General features: G+C 57.9%; 1 protein-coding gene across 2 annotated transcripts in view; it reads right to left on the reverse strand.

Moving 5' to 3' along the window:
- Positions 1–19,396, reverse strand: part of FBLN1 (fibulin 1) — an 87,681-nt gene that overhangs the window by 44,168 nt on the left and 24,117 nt on the right. For both annotated transcript variants that reach the window (XM_003125955.6, XM_005663736.2), the window contains exons 4-12: positions 16,781–16,952; positions 13,498–13,557; positions 12,189–12,290; positions 11,380–11,517; positions 9,940–10,077; positions 4,830–4,973; positions 3,953–4,081; positions 3,097–3,222; positions 593–712 (exon numbers count right to left, since the gene is read on the reverse strand). In XM_003125955.6, coding sequence (XP_003126003.3) covers positions 593–712; positions 3,097–3,222; positions 3,953–4,081; positions 4,830–4,973; positions 9,940–10,077; positions 11,380–11,517; positions 12,189–12,290; positions 13,498–13,557; positions 16,781–16,952 — 1,129 coding nt within the window. The remainder of the gene's footprint in view (positions 1–592; positions 713–3,096; positions 3,223–3,952; positions 4,082–4,829; positions 4,974–9,939; positions 10,078–11,379; positions 11,518–12,188; positions 12,291–13,497; positions 13,558–16,780; positions 16,953–19,396) is intronic.

Genomic DNA, 19,396 nt, shown 5'->3' on the forward strand with positions numbered 1-19,396 from the left:
CCAGAGAGGGGCTTTTAAAAGGCCCAAGGCAAGGAGTTCCAGCTGCAGCTCAGTGAGTTAAGAACCTGACTAGTATCCATGAGGATGCAGGTTCAATCCCTGGCCTCGTTCAGTAGTTAAGGATCCAGCACTGCTGCAAGCTTCGGTGTAGGTGGCCCATGCAGCTTGGATCTGGTGTGGCTGTGGCTGTGGTGTAGACCAGCAGGCTGCAGCTCCGATTCAACCTCTAGCCTGGGAACTTCCATATGCTGCAGGTGCGGCCCAAAAAAGGAAAACGGGCCCAAGGCAGAGCTGGGAATCAGCAACGTGGGTGGGCCCTGAGGCCCCTCCTCACTCCGGCATCACCTGCCCGCGCCAAGCCCCACTCAAGGTCTCCCCACACACGGCAAACACCGCCGGGACGTTTTATTTCACTACAGAAAAATCCAAGGAGAGGGTTTGCTCCTTTGCAAGCCTTACTCCATGATGGGTAGAGGGCATCCTACGAAATCTCGGGGGAGTAAAACCAAACCACCCGCCAGGCAGAAGGGGGGGGCGGGGACAGGGACAGAGGCGGAGGTGCTCCGGCCTCCGCCCAGCCGGAAGCCCTCACCTTCGCACGTGGTCCCGTCCACGTCGCTGAGCTGGTAGCCTCGCCGGCAGTAACACTGGTAGGAGCCGTAGACATTGGCGCACTCCTGGCTGCAGGGGCTGCTGTGACACTCATTCACGTCTGAAAGAGAGAAGGTTCCCCGCTCGGAGCTGCGTCACCCATCCCTGGCCGGCCTGTGACCTCCCTCGCGTTAACACATAGGCAGAGGCAAAGCCTTCCAAGTTCAGGGATCAGACATCTGCCCAGGGTCACCGCAAGAGAGACAGACCCCAAGGGAGAGAGACCTCACGGCTGGGGGATTGGGCATCTCCCCACCCCCACCTGCTTCAAGCCACACGGTCTCTGGGCTCTGGCTCCTCTGGGATCTGGCTCCTCTGCTCACTCAGCAGGGATTGGCCAACTTCCGGCCCCCCACTTGAGTTTGCAAATAAAGTTTTATTGGCACCCGGCCACGGCCATTCGTTCACCAGGGTCTGTGGTGGCTTGGGCCTCACAACAGCACGGTGGAGCTGTCGCAACCCAGAGGTGGCCAGCAAAGCCTGAAAGATGTCCTGTGTGGCTTTCAGGAAAAAAGCCTGTCCATCTCTGGCCCAGGAGTGTCTTCTCACATCTGTTTTCTCCTAATTCTGAGCAGCCAAGACTCTCCACTAGCCTCGCACCCCCTGTCTCAGCCCTGAGTCCCCCCACACACTTGGCTGCCACCTGATCCCCTATTCACATGCTCACCTCCGCCCCATGTGGCTTCTCACATCCCAGAGACACTCCCTGAAGGCAGGAACCTGGGCAGGAGGCAGTGGAATAATCTGGCAAGGCTGGCCAGGCCCTGGTTTTATGTCCACAGTATGAACTAGACAATATCTGTGTTAATCAGTGGTTTAGGGGCAACCAGGGACAGCACAGGTCACCAATATAATAACAATAATGCCAGCAGCCTCCGTACGGGAGCACTCTGACTCGTCCTGGGCACTGTGACAGACAATACGTCACAGGCGTCCCCTGGGTTCATACTCACGACCCCCACGGGGTGGGCCCTACGATCCCCATTTCACAGATGAGGACACTGAGGCCCAGAGACACTAAGCTACTTCTTCAAGGCCCTAAGAATGACAGAGGTGGGATTTGAAGCCAGGCCCAAGGGACCCCCAGGCCTGAATCTTGTTTCCTGCCCTTCCACGCATGTTGGGTCTGGTTCCTGGGGACAAATCCCAGCATCTCTGGGGAAGCCTAGCGCCCAGGAGTCCCTCGCACTGTCCATCCTCCAGGCCGAGAGCTACAGTCTGGGGGGCATCCGGGCACATCCGATTTTTGTGCTCATCCCTCTTAATGCAGGATTTTAAGAGCTGCTGTGTCTTGAGTCTGGCTCACAGGTCACCCCCGGGGCACTGCACTGCCAAGAAGGGGGCTTGATGGGCCACGTGAGGAGTTGCCAAGGGTGGTCCAAAGCGCTCCGTTTCTACTGACCTCATCACCTACTGCCCGCAGAAGATGTGACGTCTGCTGAGCACCCACCATGTGCCAGGCCCTGCGCGGTTCACCTATCTCAGTCCATCACCACAGGGGGCAGTGTTATCTGAGAACCCCAAGACTCTCGGCACCAATAATTCGGTCCAACCCACCCCCCAACACAGAGACCCAACCAAACTTCAGCATCACCCAAGACCATGACCCTGCCTGGGGAAGCTCAACGCTGCCAGAGAAGTTACTGAGGGTTCCGGCCCGCATCAGACTACAGGCCCTGACTCCCTTTTTTCTCAGAAGCATGTACTTTAGCAAACCTGCGAGTACATATCCTTTCTCTGTCCCTTCGAGGTGTATCGTTAGCAACCCCGGAGCATCTTTCTAAGGACCTGGGAACCCAGCCTTTGAAATGCGATCATCAAGAAGGGGAGGCCCCACCCCCAGACGCGGCAGGAGGGTCGGAGCCAGTGAGCAGACGGCTGGCCTGACTGCACCAAACACTCCCCTAACAGCCTTCAGCACTGATCCTTAACGCACTCGGGCAGGTGACAAGCCTGCGCTTTTTGTTTCGGTGGAGCTGAGGTCTTTCTCCTCTGCTGTAGTAGTCTAAAGCCAATCCGTCTTACCACTTTAAACAAGTGTACCGCTTTTGTTTCTCTTTGTCACAACCACCCATGTGCCCTGTGAGGATGCTGAGGCAGGTGAGGGCAGCCAGGCCCCAAGGGCATGTCGGTGGCGGGTTGGATGCCCCCAAGCCCCAGCCTCCCCGCCACATCCACGCAGCTTCTGCAGCCAAGTCGCCCACCCCCATGTGTGCAGCAGATGTTATCAGCTGGGCCAAGGCCCAGGGAAAATCGAGGTGAGCTGTCGTCTCTGACAGGTACATTTTTAGAGGCATTTTCTCTGCTAACACGTCCTTTCATATGTGCTGGGGCACAGGTGTGACGCAGTCCCAAACGGGTCTGCAGACGGGCAGAGTGGTGAGTTTCCCCAGGAGGCTGCAGCTTGGGGAAGGATGAGGTCTCGGGGCACCCCCTGTCCCCCACCTTCACAGGAGCGGCCGTCAGAGGAGAGCCGGAAGCCTATGGTGCAGCTGCAGTAGTAAGAGCCCGGTGTGTTCTCGCACTTGTGGCCACACAGGCGCCCCGGGTAGCGCCGGCACTCGTTGATGTCTGAAAAGAGCAGGCAGGCGGCTTGGGCAGCGTCCTCCCTGGGCAGCCCTCAACCCTTGTCCCCCACTTCCCCCGGTCTCCTCCCAGAGAAAGGCACTGTGACTTGTCCCAAACACAGGACGAGTCGGCAGGGGAGCCGGGACCACACCCGGCCTGTTTGCCCACTGGGCAAGCCTCGTGCCCCCTCCACGATGGCATGTCTGGGCACATGCCCACCTGCCAGTCCTTCACCCCAGAGCCCAAAGGAGGAATCTGACAAAGGTGCCATGGGGGTGGGCGGGGCAAGTGCCAGCCTCCCCTGAGCACCCCGGTTTGGGGATAGGATTTGTTCTGGCCACTGTGCCATCCTGGGTTCTCTCTGCCCTGGGTGAGCTCCGGGCCGTGCAGGTCAGCAGTGGATCTCTGGGGAATCATCAAGCCTCTGGAGCTTTTATAGAGTGGACTGTAGTCGCATAAAACCCAGGAGGTCCTGGGCCAAGCAGAGCACCTGTTCTCTAGATGGGGAACCTGGTTCACGCCCGGGGGTGGGGGTGGGGGTGGGGGCTCCCGAAGAGCCTCAGGACTGGCCAGCTAGAATAAGGGGGAGTCTCCCGACTGGGGTCTTTTCTCTGGGACTGTCTGCCCTTGGCATTTGCAGAGGTGAGGAGCAGGCCTCGGTCACTGCAAAGGACCCCAGGCAGGTCTCTCCGGGGCATCACCCGGCCGGCCCCCTGAGCAGATGGCCACGTACCCACACACGTCCTGCTGATGCCGTCGAAGTAGTAGCCGGCCTTGCACTCACAGCGGAAACTTCCAAGAGAGTTCACACACATGTGCCCCGGCCCACAGGGCTCAGCGGGAGGTGAGCACTCGTCCACATCTTGCAAAAGAGAAAGAGCCAGTGAAAAACCTCGTGTGCGTGTGCGTGTGTGTGCGTGTGTGTGTGCGTGTGTGCTGGGGGGGGCTATGGGGGGAGGGCCTGCCCTGAGATGATCAGAAAGAGGGGCACGGAAGGAGCCCACAAAGCAGCACCCGTTGATTCTTCAACACAACGTCACAGAACACCTGCAACGTGCCAGCCCCAGGCCAGAGAGACAGCTGCCTCTACTTTGGGGGGCCCCTGCCCTGGGGGGCAGGCAGGGACCCTGGTGGAGGCTATGAAAGTGCTCAGGGGGCTATAGGGAGGGGACCGTCCAGCCAGGATCTGGGCAGGCTGGGTGCACAGGAATGCACAGCAGCTGAGGAGAAGGCCGCACGTGAGAGCAAAAACCACACGGAGAGAGAAGGGCAGGGCTGGGCGAAGACTGACTTGTAAGCAGGGCCACCTGCCCTCTGCCTGTCACCCCTGGGGAGCCATCACCAGGGCTGTGAGCAGGGAGGGCAAGAGAGCCTGTAGCTCAGGATCCACTGGACAGAACGAAGGGGCAAAGCCGCTGGCCGGGGCTGGGCTGGCATTCTACTGCACCAGTCCAGGCACTAGCCAGGAAGGACCAGCCACGACGGGAGGGATGGACAGGGGTCAACAGCTCCCTTTGGGGAACTGCCCTCTCCTTCCAGAGAAGGAGGGGCTGTGCTGGGAGCAGATGGGAACGCCCACTTCAAACACGGTTTTCTTTTTTAATACCAACCAACACAGCGGGTTCCCTCCTCGTTGAGATGGTAGCCACGGCCACAGTTGGGCACGTTCTTCTGGCATGTGTAGGAGCCTTCTGTGTTGATGCAAGTCTGCCCAACAGGGCATGGGGCACTGATACTTAGACACTCATTGATATCTACAGGGGGGAAGAGAGAGAGAGTGGTCAGACCCGGAGGGCTTTCCCAAAGCCAGTGCCTAGACGGCCAAAGAAATCCCAACCCCCTCTTTATAAAACCACAGACGGAGTGACCATGACGCCGCATCCTAGACCCCTCAGCAGCCTCCTCACTGGCTCCCGATTTCACCAGCACACCACACCTAACTCCCACCTCCCTGTCCATCCTCCTGCCCCTAAGCCCCCAACCCCTCCACGGTTCACAGCACCGCATCCCCAGCCTGGCACTCCAGGCGCTCTCCTGTGTTCACAGACGCCTCACCGCGACGAGGGTCTTCCCTGAGCTGGGCAGGGGCTCAGGGGGACGCGGTGGCCGCCCCTAGGGGCCAGCCCTGTGTCCTGGGCTCCTCCGCCTCCCAGCCTCACTCCGGCCGGTCTCTCCAGCCGCTCAGGCTCCAGCCCTAATAATACTCCGATGCCACCTCTGTGCCTTCGCTCACACGGTCCCTGCCCGGGAAGCCACTGCCCCTGGCAAACACACCTCTCTTAAGCTACAGCGGGGCCCCCTGGGCCCGGCTTCCTCCCACATCCCTGCCCCCATTCCAGGCCCCTTCGGACCTGCACGGACCGGGGCAGGGCAAGGGCTGCTCTGAGGTCGCCCACTGACCCGCGGGCTCCCTCCCTGACTGGACCAGCCTCCGATGGGGACCACGGGGTGTTCACTCCCCTTTGACGAACACACGCCCAGCAAGTACGGATCAACAAAGCAACAAGAAGGGGGTTCCACATCGGTTCGCGCCTCACGCTCAGACTGGATGCAAAGCCACAGCGATGGAACTTCCCACCAGGGGTGGTCTTCCAGAAGGACCTCAGGTTTTAAGAATCACTGGTTTGACACTTAGAAACACCTGGGGGGTGGGGGTGGCGAGGGAAGGGGGTGATGGCAGAAGGTCAGCTGTGCTTCTCCTCTGGCCACCAAGCTCCACCCTCCGCAGACAAAGGGGTCAGCCTGCCTTCCTCCTTGTCCTTTATACTGATGGTCTCACGGGGGCAGCACTTTACAGTTTACAAAAGTGTTGACCCCATTACAGCCCTCGACCACCACCACTAGCCCGCAAGATAGGCAGGCCCGGGATTGTCATCTGCATCTTTTTTGGCCACATCCGAAGCACGCGGAAGTGCCTGGGCCGGGGAACGAACCCGGGCCACAGCAGCGACCTGAGTCACTGCAGTGATCACGCCAGATCCTTAACCCGCTGCACCACCAGGGAACTCCTATTATCTGCATTTGAGAACCAGGAAACTCCCTGAACTCAAGGCTGGAGTTGGGGTTCACTCAGATCTAAAACCAAGGTCTCCTGCCCTCCAGCCAGGACGAGGACCCTGAAATCTGGGGTGGGCAAAGCACAGCCCGCGGCCAGTGCAGCCTGCAGCCTGTGTTTTTCAACGCAATTCTACTAGCGCACAGCCAGGTCCCTTCTCTCATGTGGCTGCAACAGAGACCCGACAGTGGGCGAAGTTGATGTTTGCTCTCTAGCCCCACAGAGGAAGAGCTTGGCGGCCCCCACCCTGTATCAAGAATAAAGGCAGCATGTAGACACACTCCTGCTACCTTCCCCAGGGCCACGAGCACGCCAATCAGACCTATGGTTCCCAAACTCCGGGCCGTGGAACCCTGGGGTCCCTGGAGATATCACAGGCTCCACGGAGAGGGGAGCCCCCAGGCGCTGTGCTCCACCAGATAAGGACCAGGTGAAGAAGGCAGGAATGAAGGACGGAAAGAAGGGGTAGGAGAGTGAGCAAACGGGACGGGCAGACAGAACCGATGCGGGGAGCCGGGGACCCAGATCGTGCAATCTCTCCTCTCAGGGGATCACGTGGGGCAAGCCCGGGTGATGCCAGCGGCCGGGGGTGGGGTGGCATGGGGGTGGCGCTCTCTTTGTTTCACCCAGTGATCCCGAACCCAGGACCCTCAAACATCTGGAGACCAGGGTGGGTCCATGGTGGGAAGCCTGGGGCTGGCCTCTTCTCTCATCCCCACTAAATCGGAAAGGGAGGTAGGTCGGGAGGTGGGGAAGGGGGATTAGAAGACAAAGAAGAAGGAACATCTGGAGAAGACAAGACGTGAGAGTCGCAAGGCTCTCGGTGACCAAACCTCAAGGCCCCGGGACATTCAGACAGGCTCTCGGGACCCAAGGGATGGGTCCAAGAACTCTAGGAAGATGGTTCCGGCTACACACGAGGTCCCAGCTTCCCACCACGGGTCACGCTGCCGCCCACGGAGACGTGCACACCAAAGACCCAGGACACGGGGCGGGGGGGGGACCGCCCTCCCCCCGACACCCATCCTGACACTCTTCTCTTGATACACTTTCTCCCTGGAAAGGTTTACTTTGGACCAGGCAGTCATTTTTTTTAAAAAAATGACAGAGAGGTAATGGCATGAAATGCTGTCAAAATACATGAAGTAGGTTTAAAAAAAGAGTGGCTGAAACGTCTGCCCCCCCACCTCCTTTTCGGCTGCCTCACCACACATGCAGTTCCTGGGCCAGGGGTCAGATCTGAGCTGCAGTTGTGACCCAAGCCACAGTTGCGGCAATGCCGGATCCTTAACACACTGGGTGGGGCCAGGGATCGAACCTGTGTCCCAGCGCTCCCAGGACGACACTGACCCCGTTGCGCCACAGCAGGAAAACCTATCTGGTCCCATTTGTAATAGAAAAGAAAAAATCTAGGATACACAGACATTGCCGAGCAGGGGAGAAGCTTTCCCTTTCTGCACTGGGGTTTTGCTTGCTTTTTTTTTTTGCAAATAAAGATGAATATAATTTTTGAAATAAAAAAAGGTAATTTCTATGAAGAAAGAATCCCGAACTTGGTGGCAAGGACTGTGGGCACATGAAAAGCGCCCCGCCCCCGTGCCCCGAGTGTTGAGATGAGGGCACCTCCAGGAGCCACGCTGTGGTCTCCGAAGCCCCTGGAGACCCAAGTTCAAGAGGCTGGGCTGCCGCCAGTCCTGGGTCCCGGGCTCCTGCTTTTTCCCCTCCCCCTGCACAGAGCTGCACCCCATAGTGGGTGGGGGCAGGGGGAAAAGGGGCCGGGTGGAGACTTGCAAAAATGCTCCGTCTTGGTGGAAACCAGACTGATTCTGCCATGAGTCGGGGTTTCCATCGTCCCTGGAGCCCCTGCGAGCTGCAGGTCTGGGCGGGATCCCCTGCGTCCTGGCCCGGGGAGAGCTGTCAGCCTCCCACTCACCGGCCCCCTCCTTGCAGTGACGACAGCCTCGCAGGCAGAAGGCTGGCGAGGGGCCAGCCGCAGCCAAGCTGAGGCCCCCACAGCTCAGACGCCTCCCACTGAAAGGAGAGTTTTAGGGACAAAGACTGGGGCCGGGTTCAGACCAGCTGAAGACAGAAGTTCCGTTTGTCTTTAAATGTCCTGGGAGGGAAAGGAAAGGGGGAAGGGCTTTGGGTCTAAAGCACCATCTCAAGTCAAAGATCTACAGACTCATCGGCAAGAGGGTGAGAGAGAAAGAAGACAAATTCTCCATCCTTTGCTCCCAGCGGTGCCTGCCTTTCAAGGCGGGTGAGGGGCAGCCCCAGGGAGGCTGGTTCCTGACTAGTGGCCCCTGCGGCTCAGATCAGGGGAGACGTCTTTCTGACCTCAAAAGGAGGACCCAGAAGCTTCTGCTGAGCAGAGGGCAGAGGGCAGCCCCACAGACCAGGACTCACCTCCCCGCAGCATGCAGTGACCCAGCCAGGTGGCTGGCGGGGACACCTGCAGGAGAAAGCAGGGGCCACCTCCTGTTTTCAGAACAGGCCACTCTGGCCACCGCAGCCCCCGCCCTGCCACACGCGGCCTCGGCAACTTGGCCGGTCTCAGCCAGACCTTCCCCTTTTACTCAATTCCGTGGGGTTTTCCTTCATTTCACAAGGACCCTCCTCTGACAGCAACGCCGTATTTTGCCAGTTTGCCCCGTTTAAGTGTACAAATGAGTGGCATCCAGCCCTCTCTCAGCGCCTCCCCCGACAGAACGCTCGCGGCATCCCAAGCAGAGCTCCACCTGGATCGCCATCGATCCCCCGGGCCCCCGGGTCCCCCGCAACCACCGTTCTACTCTCTGTCTCTGCAAATCTGACGACTAACACAGAGCACCTTTCAAAACAATTTTTTCCAATACACAGGGCACTTCACAACCACCTTGCTTAAATCCTTGTCTCGCGCTATGGTGACTGGTCCCTTTCTACAGAGGAGGAAGCTGAGGCTCAGAGGAGGTACGTAAATGACCCCAAGTCACTCGGTTCAACCCCAGGTGTCTCTGACTTCAAAACTCAAGCTCTTTTCTTTCTACGTTTTGGCCGCACCCTCAGCATGTGAACGTTCCCAGGCCAGGGATCAAACCCGAGCTACGGCAGTGATCCTTAACCCACCAGGCCACCAGGGAGCTCCTAAACTCAAGATCTTATAACCACCAAGGACTTAACAATAGAGCACAGGGAACTAGCTTCAACATCTTGGTAATAACCTATAATAGAAAAGAATCTAAAAGAGAGTATATGTATATCATATATCTAACTGAACCACTTTGCTGTATGCCTGAAACGAACACAACATTGTCGGCCAACCATATTTCAATAAAAATGAAAAAACAAACATAAAGAAACCTCAAGCTCTTTCGTCCAAACCAGGGGTTGCTAAACGATAGCCCCGGGGGGCCAAATCTAGCCTGCCACCTGTTTTTTGGTCAATAAAGTTTTACTGGGACACAGCCCCGCCCACTTGTTGACACATCCGTGGCTGCTTTCCAGCTGCCACGGCAGAGCTGAGCAGTCGCAACAGAGACCACGCGGCCCACGGGCTCTGACTTATTCTGCTATCCAGCCCTTCACAGGAAAAGCCGGCCGACCCTCCTTTGCCTCATGCGGTGCCCGAGTCTAGAGACACTGCGCAGCATCACTGGACCCCATGAGCCCCGGAGGCAGTGTCTTACCAATACAGTTGCCTAGAGCATCTTGTATAAAGCCACTCTTGCACTGTAGCTTGGGTCTGCAGCGGAATGATCCCAGAGTATTCTGACAGATAAAATCGGGGAGGCAGTTATGAATACCACTCTCACACTCGTCAATATCTGGTACATCATAAAAAAAGGAAATGGTTAGCAAGAGTCCTGCCAGAAGCATCGTAACAACATGCTAACATCACAAGAAAGTTCTTCTTTTCATGCTCATTTACCCAGACTACAACCCCAAAGCATTCCAAGAGCGAGGTCGCATACAGAAAGGACCTTCCTTAGCCAAACAGGGCTCATGTTGCTACAGACTTCAAACGCTTGACTTTTTTCCCCGAGGCTCTTAGGATGCAAATTTTCTGTTCTACAATAAATAAGCCAGGCATTTTCCTGGCAACATGTGGTTTGATTTTGTTTTGTTTTCACTTCGGGCTAAGTGCATGTTTCGTTTAGATTATAAAGCAATGAGGATCTTAGCGGCAATAAACACCGTCCCCATAAACGGGTTCATTCTGAAGTCCGCGCAATCTTCCAAATATTAACAACCGGGACTGTCGTGATTCCACATGTTGGCTGCCCTTCCCTTGAAGTTCACGGCTGTCAAATGTTCAAAAGTGTGTACTCAGCTGGCTGGGCCCCTGGGTGCTCCGGGTCCAAACCGCCCAAGGCATCTGCAGGGGTGGCGGGGACCGAGGCGGCCCTCGGACGTCACGAGGGTGTGACCTGCTTTGGAGCTGCCCTCGTAACTCAGCCGGCATTTTTCACACAAGTGGTTTTGTCGTTCTGAAGGGCTGGAAACCCTCCACAGAAAACTATGTTCTAACAGATCCTCATCAAAGGCTTATCTGCCAAATAACATCTATGGTTTGGCGGGGAAAAGCCAGCAGCCAGAAATGTCATGTTTTTAGGCAGCGGAAGGGATAGGCTTTGAACTTCAAGGAAGCCTGGAATCAGATGGGAGGCAGCTGTTGTGCAAAAAAAAATACATTTTTTTTGATAGAAAGCACATGTGAGCACCTGAAATTCATCTCTGATCTGGTTTTTTTTTTTTGTTTTTTTGTTCTTTTTGGCTGCATGCACCCGAAGCCCACAGAAGTTCCCCGGCCGGGGACAATCAAACCCATGCCACAGCAGTGACAATGCCTGATCCTTAACCCACTGAGCCACCAGTGAAGTCTTTTTGGTCTTGTTTTTAAATGACTGTTCTGAGCCTTTTCAGAAATCCACACTCTGACATTAAGTCAGCTTTATGGAAAAGACGGTGAACCTTCCCCAGTAACGAGGCTGGCTGGTGCCCAAGGCAGCCACGGGGGCACAGCCCCAAGGAGCCCAGACCCGGGGAGCCCACTGCCACCTTCCCATCACGTCATCTCTACTCCTGGGGGGGGGGGATGCGGTCTCCAGACTCGGAGCCTGTTATACCTTTGCAGTCATTGTCCTCCGTGAGCTCATAGCCAGTCCCACAGCTGCTGTCGCGCTGGCAGCGGAAAGAGCCCACTGTATTGATGCACGTTTCTCCCAGCCGGCAGTTTTGGCTGCCCTTGATGCATTCATTGATATCTAGGAGAGACACAGCGGTAACCAGCAAGAACTACGGATCCTCGGGCTTGATCAGAAGGAACATTCCAGAAGACACAGTGGGATCGGCTCACTGCATCCGCCAAGTCCCCCACGCACGTGGGAGCTCAGGCCGGGCGCCGAGTGGCGTCCTGCGCGCTCACCATCACCGCGAAAGCAAGAGCAGTGGGTTCTCTCCCCTGCTGAGTTTCAGATCTATTGCTCTTTCTGAGCACCTGCTAAGCAAGTGCCAGGCCTTGTACTGCACTTGTCCAGAACTTGAACCGCAGTCGTGGGCTCACCCAGAACCGGAACCTCAGTCATGGGATCGCCCAGAAACTGAACTGCAGCCATGGGATCGCCCAGAACCCCGTCGCCTCCTCCCCATCTCACAGATGAGGAGCAAAGAGAGCCTGGGGGCGTCCCCGGGGCCATTCAGCAGATCCCGGATTCAGAGCCTGGTCAGCCCCCAACCCCAACCCCAACCCGCTCCCCCGCGCAGTGTTTATATTCCCCTGGATGAGAGCCGGGGCTGGAAGCAGGCGCGGCAAACCCCAGGGAACGCTGGGGAGCCAGCCCTGGGTCGTCCCGCAAGTGGGGGTCAGGCAGAGGCAGAGGCTCCCGAGGGCTGCGACCTGCCGTCCCGCTGCCACCCGGAGAGCGGTGGCACTTACCTTCGCAGGAGACGCCGTCGGGGAGCAGCTGGTAGCCCACAAAGCAGGAGCAGACGACCTCCTGGCCCGTGTCTCGGCACTGCTGCTTGCAGGGCCCACCACCTGGAGGCAGAGCAGACGTGAGCCGAGGCAGAGCACCCCAGAGACCTCTTGGTCTTACGGTGGCTTGGACGAGGCCAGAGCAAGGGCCCCCAGGGTGGACTGACACAGCAAGGCAGGGTCCCCAGGCTGGAGCCCCCTGCAGCCTTCACGGCACCCCTCCTCCCCCAGGGGGACCTCCAGGGTCTGGCTCTGGCACCTCCGGGGCTGCTGCTTCAGGTCCCAGTCCTGGCCTGGCAACTGGGGGGTGGGGGGTGGCGAGCAGGAGGGCTCTGGAGGCTGAGGTGGAGCCTCAGGGGCAAGACAGATAAGAGGGTGATGCCACCGCCCAGCACGGACCCGGAGAGAGCGGGCCCCGGCCCCAGTACCCCAAGTCCATTGCCGCAGGCTCAGCTCCACCCGCTCACCTGGTACCACCCCTCCAACCACGCTTCCTGCAGGGCAGCCAGCGTGATGCTCCGAGAGCGAGTCTCATGGGAACAACCCTCCACCAGGTCAAGAGGCCACGAAACAAAGTGGCCCACTCCTCCAGCCTCCTGTCGCTCCCTGCACCCCGCCCTCCCCACCCACCCCCAGCCCACGCAGCCAGTGCCCAGCTTCCGCGGGCCTGCGGGTCTCCTCTCCCCCTGCCCCTCTGTCGATGTCCCTTCCCGGGCAAACCCATCCTCGCCCACGGTGAACCTGCCACCCCTCCCCCAGGAAGACCTCTCTACATCCCCCAGAGCGGATGACGGGTCTTTCTGGGGCTCCCTGCCCCCCATCCCCAGGCCTCTGTGCCAACTGTCACTGTACACCAACCACTCCATCCTGTGATTCAGTGAACGCCCAGCCCCCAGGCAAGCCACCAAATGAGTTTGTGGAGCAGACCTGCCAGCCCAGACATGCGGGAATGTTCCATAAACGATATTACAGCTGGCACGGCTGGAGCTCCGGGACACAAAATGAAGTCACACTCACCCCCCTGCCCCAAGGGGCAGCCTGGGGCTTCGCACGGCCCCTTCTCTACAAGGCCCCCTCTCCCTGGCTCACCTACCGGGCCCCAGCTGGGGGGACAGGGAGGAAAGGACGCAGAAGGGGGGACGACAGGGATTTACAGCTGACTCCCAGCCAAAGGGCACATCGCAAGCCCAATGTCACGCCCCCAGTGAGCAAGCATGGACCCCCCCCCCCACAAGCGTCCCTAACCACGAGCTGGCAGGTCCCGTCTCACCTCGGCAGCGGTCATTCAGGTAGGGGTCCTCTTGCTCCTCCTCGATCTCAGAAACCTTAGCTAAAGGGAAAGAGGCAAAGACACGCCGTCCACACACAGTGCCTGATTGCTGCAGAGGAAACTCCCAACGCCTTCTCTTCTCGTACATGTCAGGCAGCGCCTGCACGTCCATCTGATGAACGGCTCAGTGTTCATTTTATCCTTTTTAAAAACAGAGTTACCCTCACAAAGACAGCTGAATCACTAAAAAAAGGAGGGTGGCTCAGTGGGTGAAAGACCCGACCAGGGGAGGATAGGGGTTCAATCTCTAAAAAGACAAAAAAAAAAAAAAAAAAAAAAGCATATCCCCAGCGAGTTCCCACTGTGGTACAGCCAGTAACAAGCCTGACTAGTATCCGTGAGGATACAGGTTCGATCCCTGGCCTCACTCAGTGGGTTAAGGATCCAACATTGCCGTGAGCTATGGTGTAGGTCGCAGACGCAGCTCGGATCCCACGTTGCTGTGGCTGTGGTGTAGGCCGGCCACTGTGGCTCCGATTCGACCCCTAGCCTGGGAACCTCCATATGCCGCAGGTACGATCCTAAAAAGCAAAAAAATAAATATATTAGTAATTCTGCTGCGAATTTCAGTATAACATTGCTTCTTTAGATAATCAGATTATGTATAGTATTCCAAAAAAACAGTCAGTCTAACATTACATATGCTAACTATGCATAAAGCGTTGTTTCTCAGGGCTTTGAAAATCATTCAAAGACCTCTTCGAAAAAAATTTTTATTTAAAAAAAAAGACGCCTTTGGCGGAGGTGGAACCAAGACACGGTCTTGAGGGTTTGAATCTTCTCGGGCTGGGAGGCTGGAGCCCCTCGCTCAGATTTCACCTGGGGACTCTCCATTCACTCGGGGCGTTCCCTCCCAGCAAAGCCCCAGGCCCTGGCACGTGCCAGACACAGGCCAGGGTGCCCAGACCCCGCCTCCCAAGGAGTCACAGTGACAGGGCCCCAGTCTTCCGATCTGTAGAATGGGCGCAACCAAAGGAACCTTCCCAAAGGAGAGGGGTTCCTTCCCCATCTGGAGCCAATTCTTGGATAACTTATAATGCAGATTATTAGGAAAACCAAGTTAAGAAAACAGATATACACGCTCCGATTTTACATTTAGATTAAACAGACATAAGCTACTCCATCAAATGCTCAGAGGCGTTTCTGAAAGCTCACTCTCGATTTCTGTACTTATGTCGGGGCAGGCCAGCCCCGGTCTGTGCGCCCCCTGTGCGGCCCCCACGGGAGCCCATCGTAGGCCCACCACACATGTCGGGGGACGAGCGGAAGGCAGGTCTGCACCCGGGTGGGGAGGAAACCCAGGGACGGCCGCACAGAGACACTAGAGGAAGTTCTGCGGCAGGAACGGACGCAGATAAAAGCAGAGGAGACGCAAGACATCTGGAGCAGCCGGAGAGCTCGGGGATCAGGCACGAAACAAGACACAAACCGGCAAAAGTCCTCCCGGGAGACGCAGGAGGAATTCTCCAGCAGGGCGGATAATCTGAGCTTGTTTAAACTGAAAATGTCATCTCTGATTTCAGACGTCACGGCGGGGGCCAGAAGGCGGTGCCCAGCCCGCTGTGTGACTAAGAGATCTGAAATCAGCCCTGTGGCATCCACGGGCCCCTGGACTCAGACATCAAAGCCACGTGGCCCAGGTCCCCAAAGCCACCAGAGTCGATGGCCTGACTTAGGGAGCCCCCGCCCCCTGGCTGGGAGCGCCTCCTTCCCCGCCCCTCCCCGCCTCTTCTCCACCTTTAACTGGGGGGCAGACGGGGCGCAGAGGGAGAAGGCAAACGTCCCAGTCACGCAGCAAGCTCGGGGCAGAGCAGCTGCCTGAAACTTTCCAGGGCTCCTTCTCTCATGGCACAGGAAACCATTGCCTAAGTGGAGGAGATGATGAGACAGCCAAGAAGTTTCCTGAACCATGTAACTGAACCATGCCCCGAAGCCTCAGGATTTATGGACAAAACGGGGGGCGGAGGGTGGAACGGGCGGACGCACAGCTGGGAACGCTCTTGAAGCTGCTCCCGGGGTCACTCCCCCCTGGACGGGATACATATCCAGGATTTGAAAGCACACAGCCTGCCGTGAATGAGGGGTGGCCCCTGGCCTCTCGGCTACACGTCAGCAGCTCCGGATGGAGAGAGGACGGGGCGCTGGGCAGGCAGCGGAAGACCAGCCCACTCTCCCTCTTCGGAGCGGCTGCCATGTGACCTCCGGTGCCAGGTCGGAGGGATGGGACCCCCTGTGATGGCAAACACCTCATACCCATGCTCCCACTGCACCCTCCCAGCAGCCTGCAGACGTAGGAGTGTAATGCCCCCCATTTCACGCAGGAGGGCGCTGAGGCCTGGATGCATCGGTTTGCCCAAAAGACATGTCAGGCCAGGGACGGGAGCTCAGGTTTGCCGGCTCCCAGAGCCCAAGCCCCCGTTTCACTTGGGTAGACGGATGAATGTGCAACTGCTCTCGCACCGACAACCAGCCTGGGCTGAGCCAGGTGATGGGAGACGTGCACGCCCACACTGCCCGTGACAGTTAGCTTGGTAGGGCCATGGTACCCAGGTATTCGGTCCAACTCCAGGCTGGATATGGCTGGGACTGTCTTTTTTTTTTCCTTTTTGTCTTTTTAGGGCCGCACCCGTGGCATATGGGAAGTTCCCAGGCTAGGGTTCTAATCAGAGCTACAGCTGCCGGCCTACACCACAGCCAGAGCGAATACAGGATCCAAGCTGCGTCTGTGACCTACACCACAGCTCATGGCAACACCGGATCCTTAACCCACTGAGCGAGGCCAGGGATCAAACCCTCGCCCTCATGGATACCAGCTGGATTTGTTTCCACTGAGCCACGACAGGCACTCCCGGGGCCGTCTTTTTTTAGATGAGACTAACATTTAAGGCAGCAGACTTTGAGTAAAGCAGACAGCCCTCCACTAGGTGGGTGGGCCCCATCCAATCAGGGGAAGGCTTTAAGAAAAAGACCTGCAAGCAAGAAGGAACTCTGCCAGCGGATGGCTTTCAGACGCAAGCTGCCACATCAGCCCTCCGCTGGGCCTCGGGCCGGAGGGCCCACCCTGAGGATTTCAAACCTGCCCATCCTACAGTTACGAGAGCCAATTCCTTCAAAATAAATTCTCTCTCCCTCTCTGTCTGTCTGTCTCCATATTCTTTTGGTTCTGTTTCCCTGGATAACTCTGACTAATGCACCGTCCAGGGGGGAAGAAAATGGGAATTACCTGTTTCCTGAAGGTCCCCAATGTCTCCCGGAGCAAAGTCTGCGTTCTCCTGGCCCTTGACACAGCACGCCCGGAAGACCAGTCCACACTGGTAGCCAACCATGAGGTTGTACTCGCAGCTCTGGCCCTGGGCCTGGGCCGCCCTTCCCAGCAGGCAGCAGTGGCAGCACCTCTGCAAACACAGGCGGAGACTCCTGATGCAGAAGCCAGGCACACGACAGAGTGGGCCCCCCAGATCGCTGCCCCCACCCCGTATTAACTCGCCCTGGACAGTGACCACCCGTGCCGGACTCGGCCCCCACCTCTAAATGCTGGTGGTACGACGGAAAGCAAGCCAAGCCGGAGGGTTGCGCCCCCCCCCCCCGCATCGTGCAGGTCCTGGGTGGGGTTTTTTTTGTTTTCATGGAAGCATGGTTGACTTACAGTGTTGTATTAATTTCTGCTGTACAGGAAAGTGATTCAGTTATACATATATGTATTCGCTTTTAAAAAAATATTCTTTTCCATTATGGTTTATCAGAGTTTAGCATACTGAGCACCGTTCCGTGTGCTGTACCGGAGGCCCTAGTTGTTCATCCGTCCTATTTACAGTCGTGTACACCTGCTAACCCCGACCTCCCGCTCCTCTGTCCCTCCCTCCCCCCGCCCCCCGGGCGACAAGTCTCAAAGGTCCTGTTTGGAAAGGACCCTGAAACCTGAGAAGGGCTCATCCCAGCACGTGCTCCATGACAGCTGACCCCACCGGTCGCACACAAGCGCCCCCCCGCAGGGTTCTTTCTTCTGCCTGGTCTGAGATGGCTCTGCCCGACTTGGAAGGATGAACTTGGAAGGATGAGTAGGCACCTGGTCTCGTCCCCTCCCCGAGCCTGGGGGTTCACAGCAGGAAGGGAACCGTTGTGAAGGACACGGCTGCTGCCTGTCACCTGGGCTCTAGTGCTCCCAAAAGTCACACCCGAATCCCAGGGACAACAACGTTCCCCGCCCCCCTGTCCCTGGCACATAAAAAGCCCCATTTCGGTCCTTATCCTCCTAAGGAAAGCACAGAACTTTCCAATAGGCCCATGGCCGAGCGGGGGAGGGGTGGCCTTTCTTGAGCTCCGGGAGGGTCTCCCATCCTGCTCATGCCCCGGCCTCCGCCACCAGGAAATGGGGAGCCCAGCTCCAGCCTCCACCTTTTAGGGCACAAGTAGTCCCGCCCAGAAACACAGCTCACTCATCTGCCAAAGTGATCTGTCTCCACGCCCGATAGAATGTTCCAGGCTTTTCTCTGGAGTCTGGGCCCACGGGCGGAAGGGCCTGCCAGGCAGATGGCGTCTGCAGATGCCCGGCTCTGCCCGGGAGGCAGTCACTGACTGTGTAAGGTCCTGGCTCTGAGGCCCGCCCTCAGACAAGCGCATCCGCCCCCACCCGGCTCTGTCTCACCAGAAGCCCACAGAGGCCGAGGGCGGGTGGGGGCTCCAGACCCCCCCACCCCTGCGTGGAGTCTCCCTCCATGTCCCAATCTGGGTGAGGAGAGACTCCCCCAAAAGGCACCCACACCCCCTCCCGGAATCCAGACTCCACTCCACCTTCCGCTCCTTGAGATGCCTTCTGGGCCTCCTAACTGGGGACCAGAAAGCTTCCTTCCAGGAAATTCGTTCCCATCGCCCGGCCCTCCCCCCGAAACCCAGAGACCAGGTTAACCACCTTCCCAGGGTGAACTCCTTCTGTCTTTCTCCCCCAGTAGGTGGTGGTGGGGGGTGCTAGTTTATCTGCAGTTTTCAGACCTGGGAACGCGCCCCTGGGCAGCCATGCCAAGACGCAGGCCTGCTCTTAGTGACCCGGCCTGGCCTTGGCGTCCTGGGACCCCTCACGCATAGCTGACCTTCAGGGCAGGGCTCCCTCTGGGCCCCGATGGACCCCACCCCAGCTCGGCCTCACCAGACCCCTCCCCTGCCCGTCCTCAAGAGGCCCTTTGCTGAGTGTGGAGTGTGGGCCTCTCGGAACCTCCGTTTTCTCTTCTAGGGCAGTTACGGAGCTCATGGGTTATCGGAGGTGTTGGTGAGGGGCCATGCTGAGCTCCGAGTCGCTGGAGGGCAGAGAAGCTTGAGGGCCTCCTGGGGAGGATGGGGGTGCCGACCTTGACTCGAGGGTCCAGAAGGCTCCAAGCCCAGGTGACCTCATCCCAGCCTCTGTCTTCCTATCTGAAGCCCCCGGACTGGAGTCTTCAGGGCAGGACTGGGCCACCCCATCCCTGCTTCCCCGGGGTCGGACTGGGCCCGGGGGTTGTCCAGGGTTTACCGAATGAACCGGGGTGTTTGGCCATGGCCACAGCACGTGGAAGTTCCCGAGCCAGGGATGGAACCCATGCCACAGCAGTAACCAGAGCCACAGCAGTGACAACGCCAGGCTCTTAACCCACTGAGCCGCCAGGGAACTCCACATTTCTGGTTTTTTGTTTCGGGGTTTGTTTGTTTGTTTGTTTTAACTGAATAAACTGAAAGAGGTGGGGAGACTTGAGTGGTCCCTTCTCCCCTTGCTGGGCTCATCCTGCTGCTCAAAAGGCAAGGCGTCCTGAGGTCAAGCTGCAGGGACAAGGGCGCCCTAGGCCTCTGGCTGAAGAAGGGGCCCGGGTCC

Source organism: Sus scrofa, chromosome 5 (assembly GCF_000003025.6).
Source record: "Sus scrofa isolate TJ Tabasco breed Duroc chromosome 5, Sscrofa11.1, whole genome shotgun sequence".
Taxonomy (NCBI): domain Eukaryota; kingdom Metazoa; phylum Chordata; class Mammalia; order Artiodactyla; family Suidae; genus Sus; species Sus scrofa.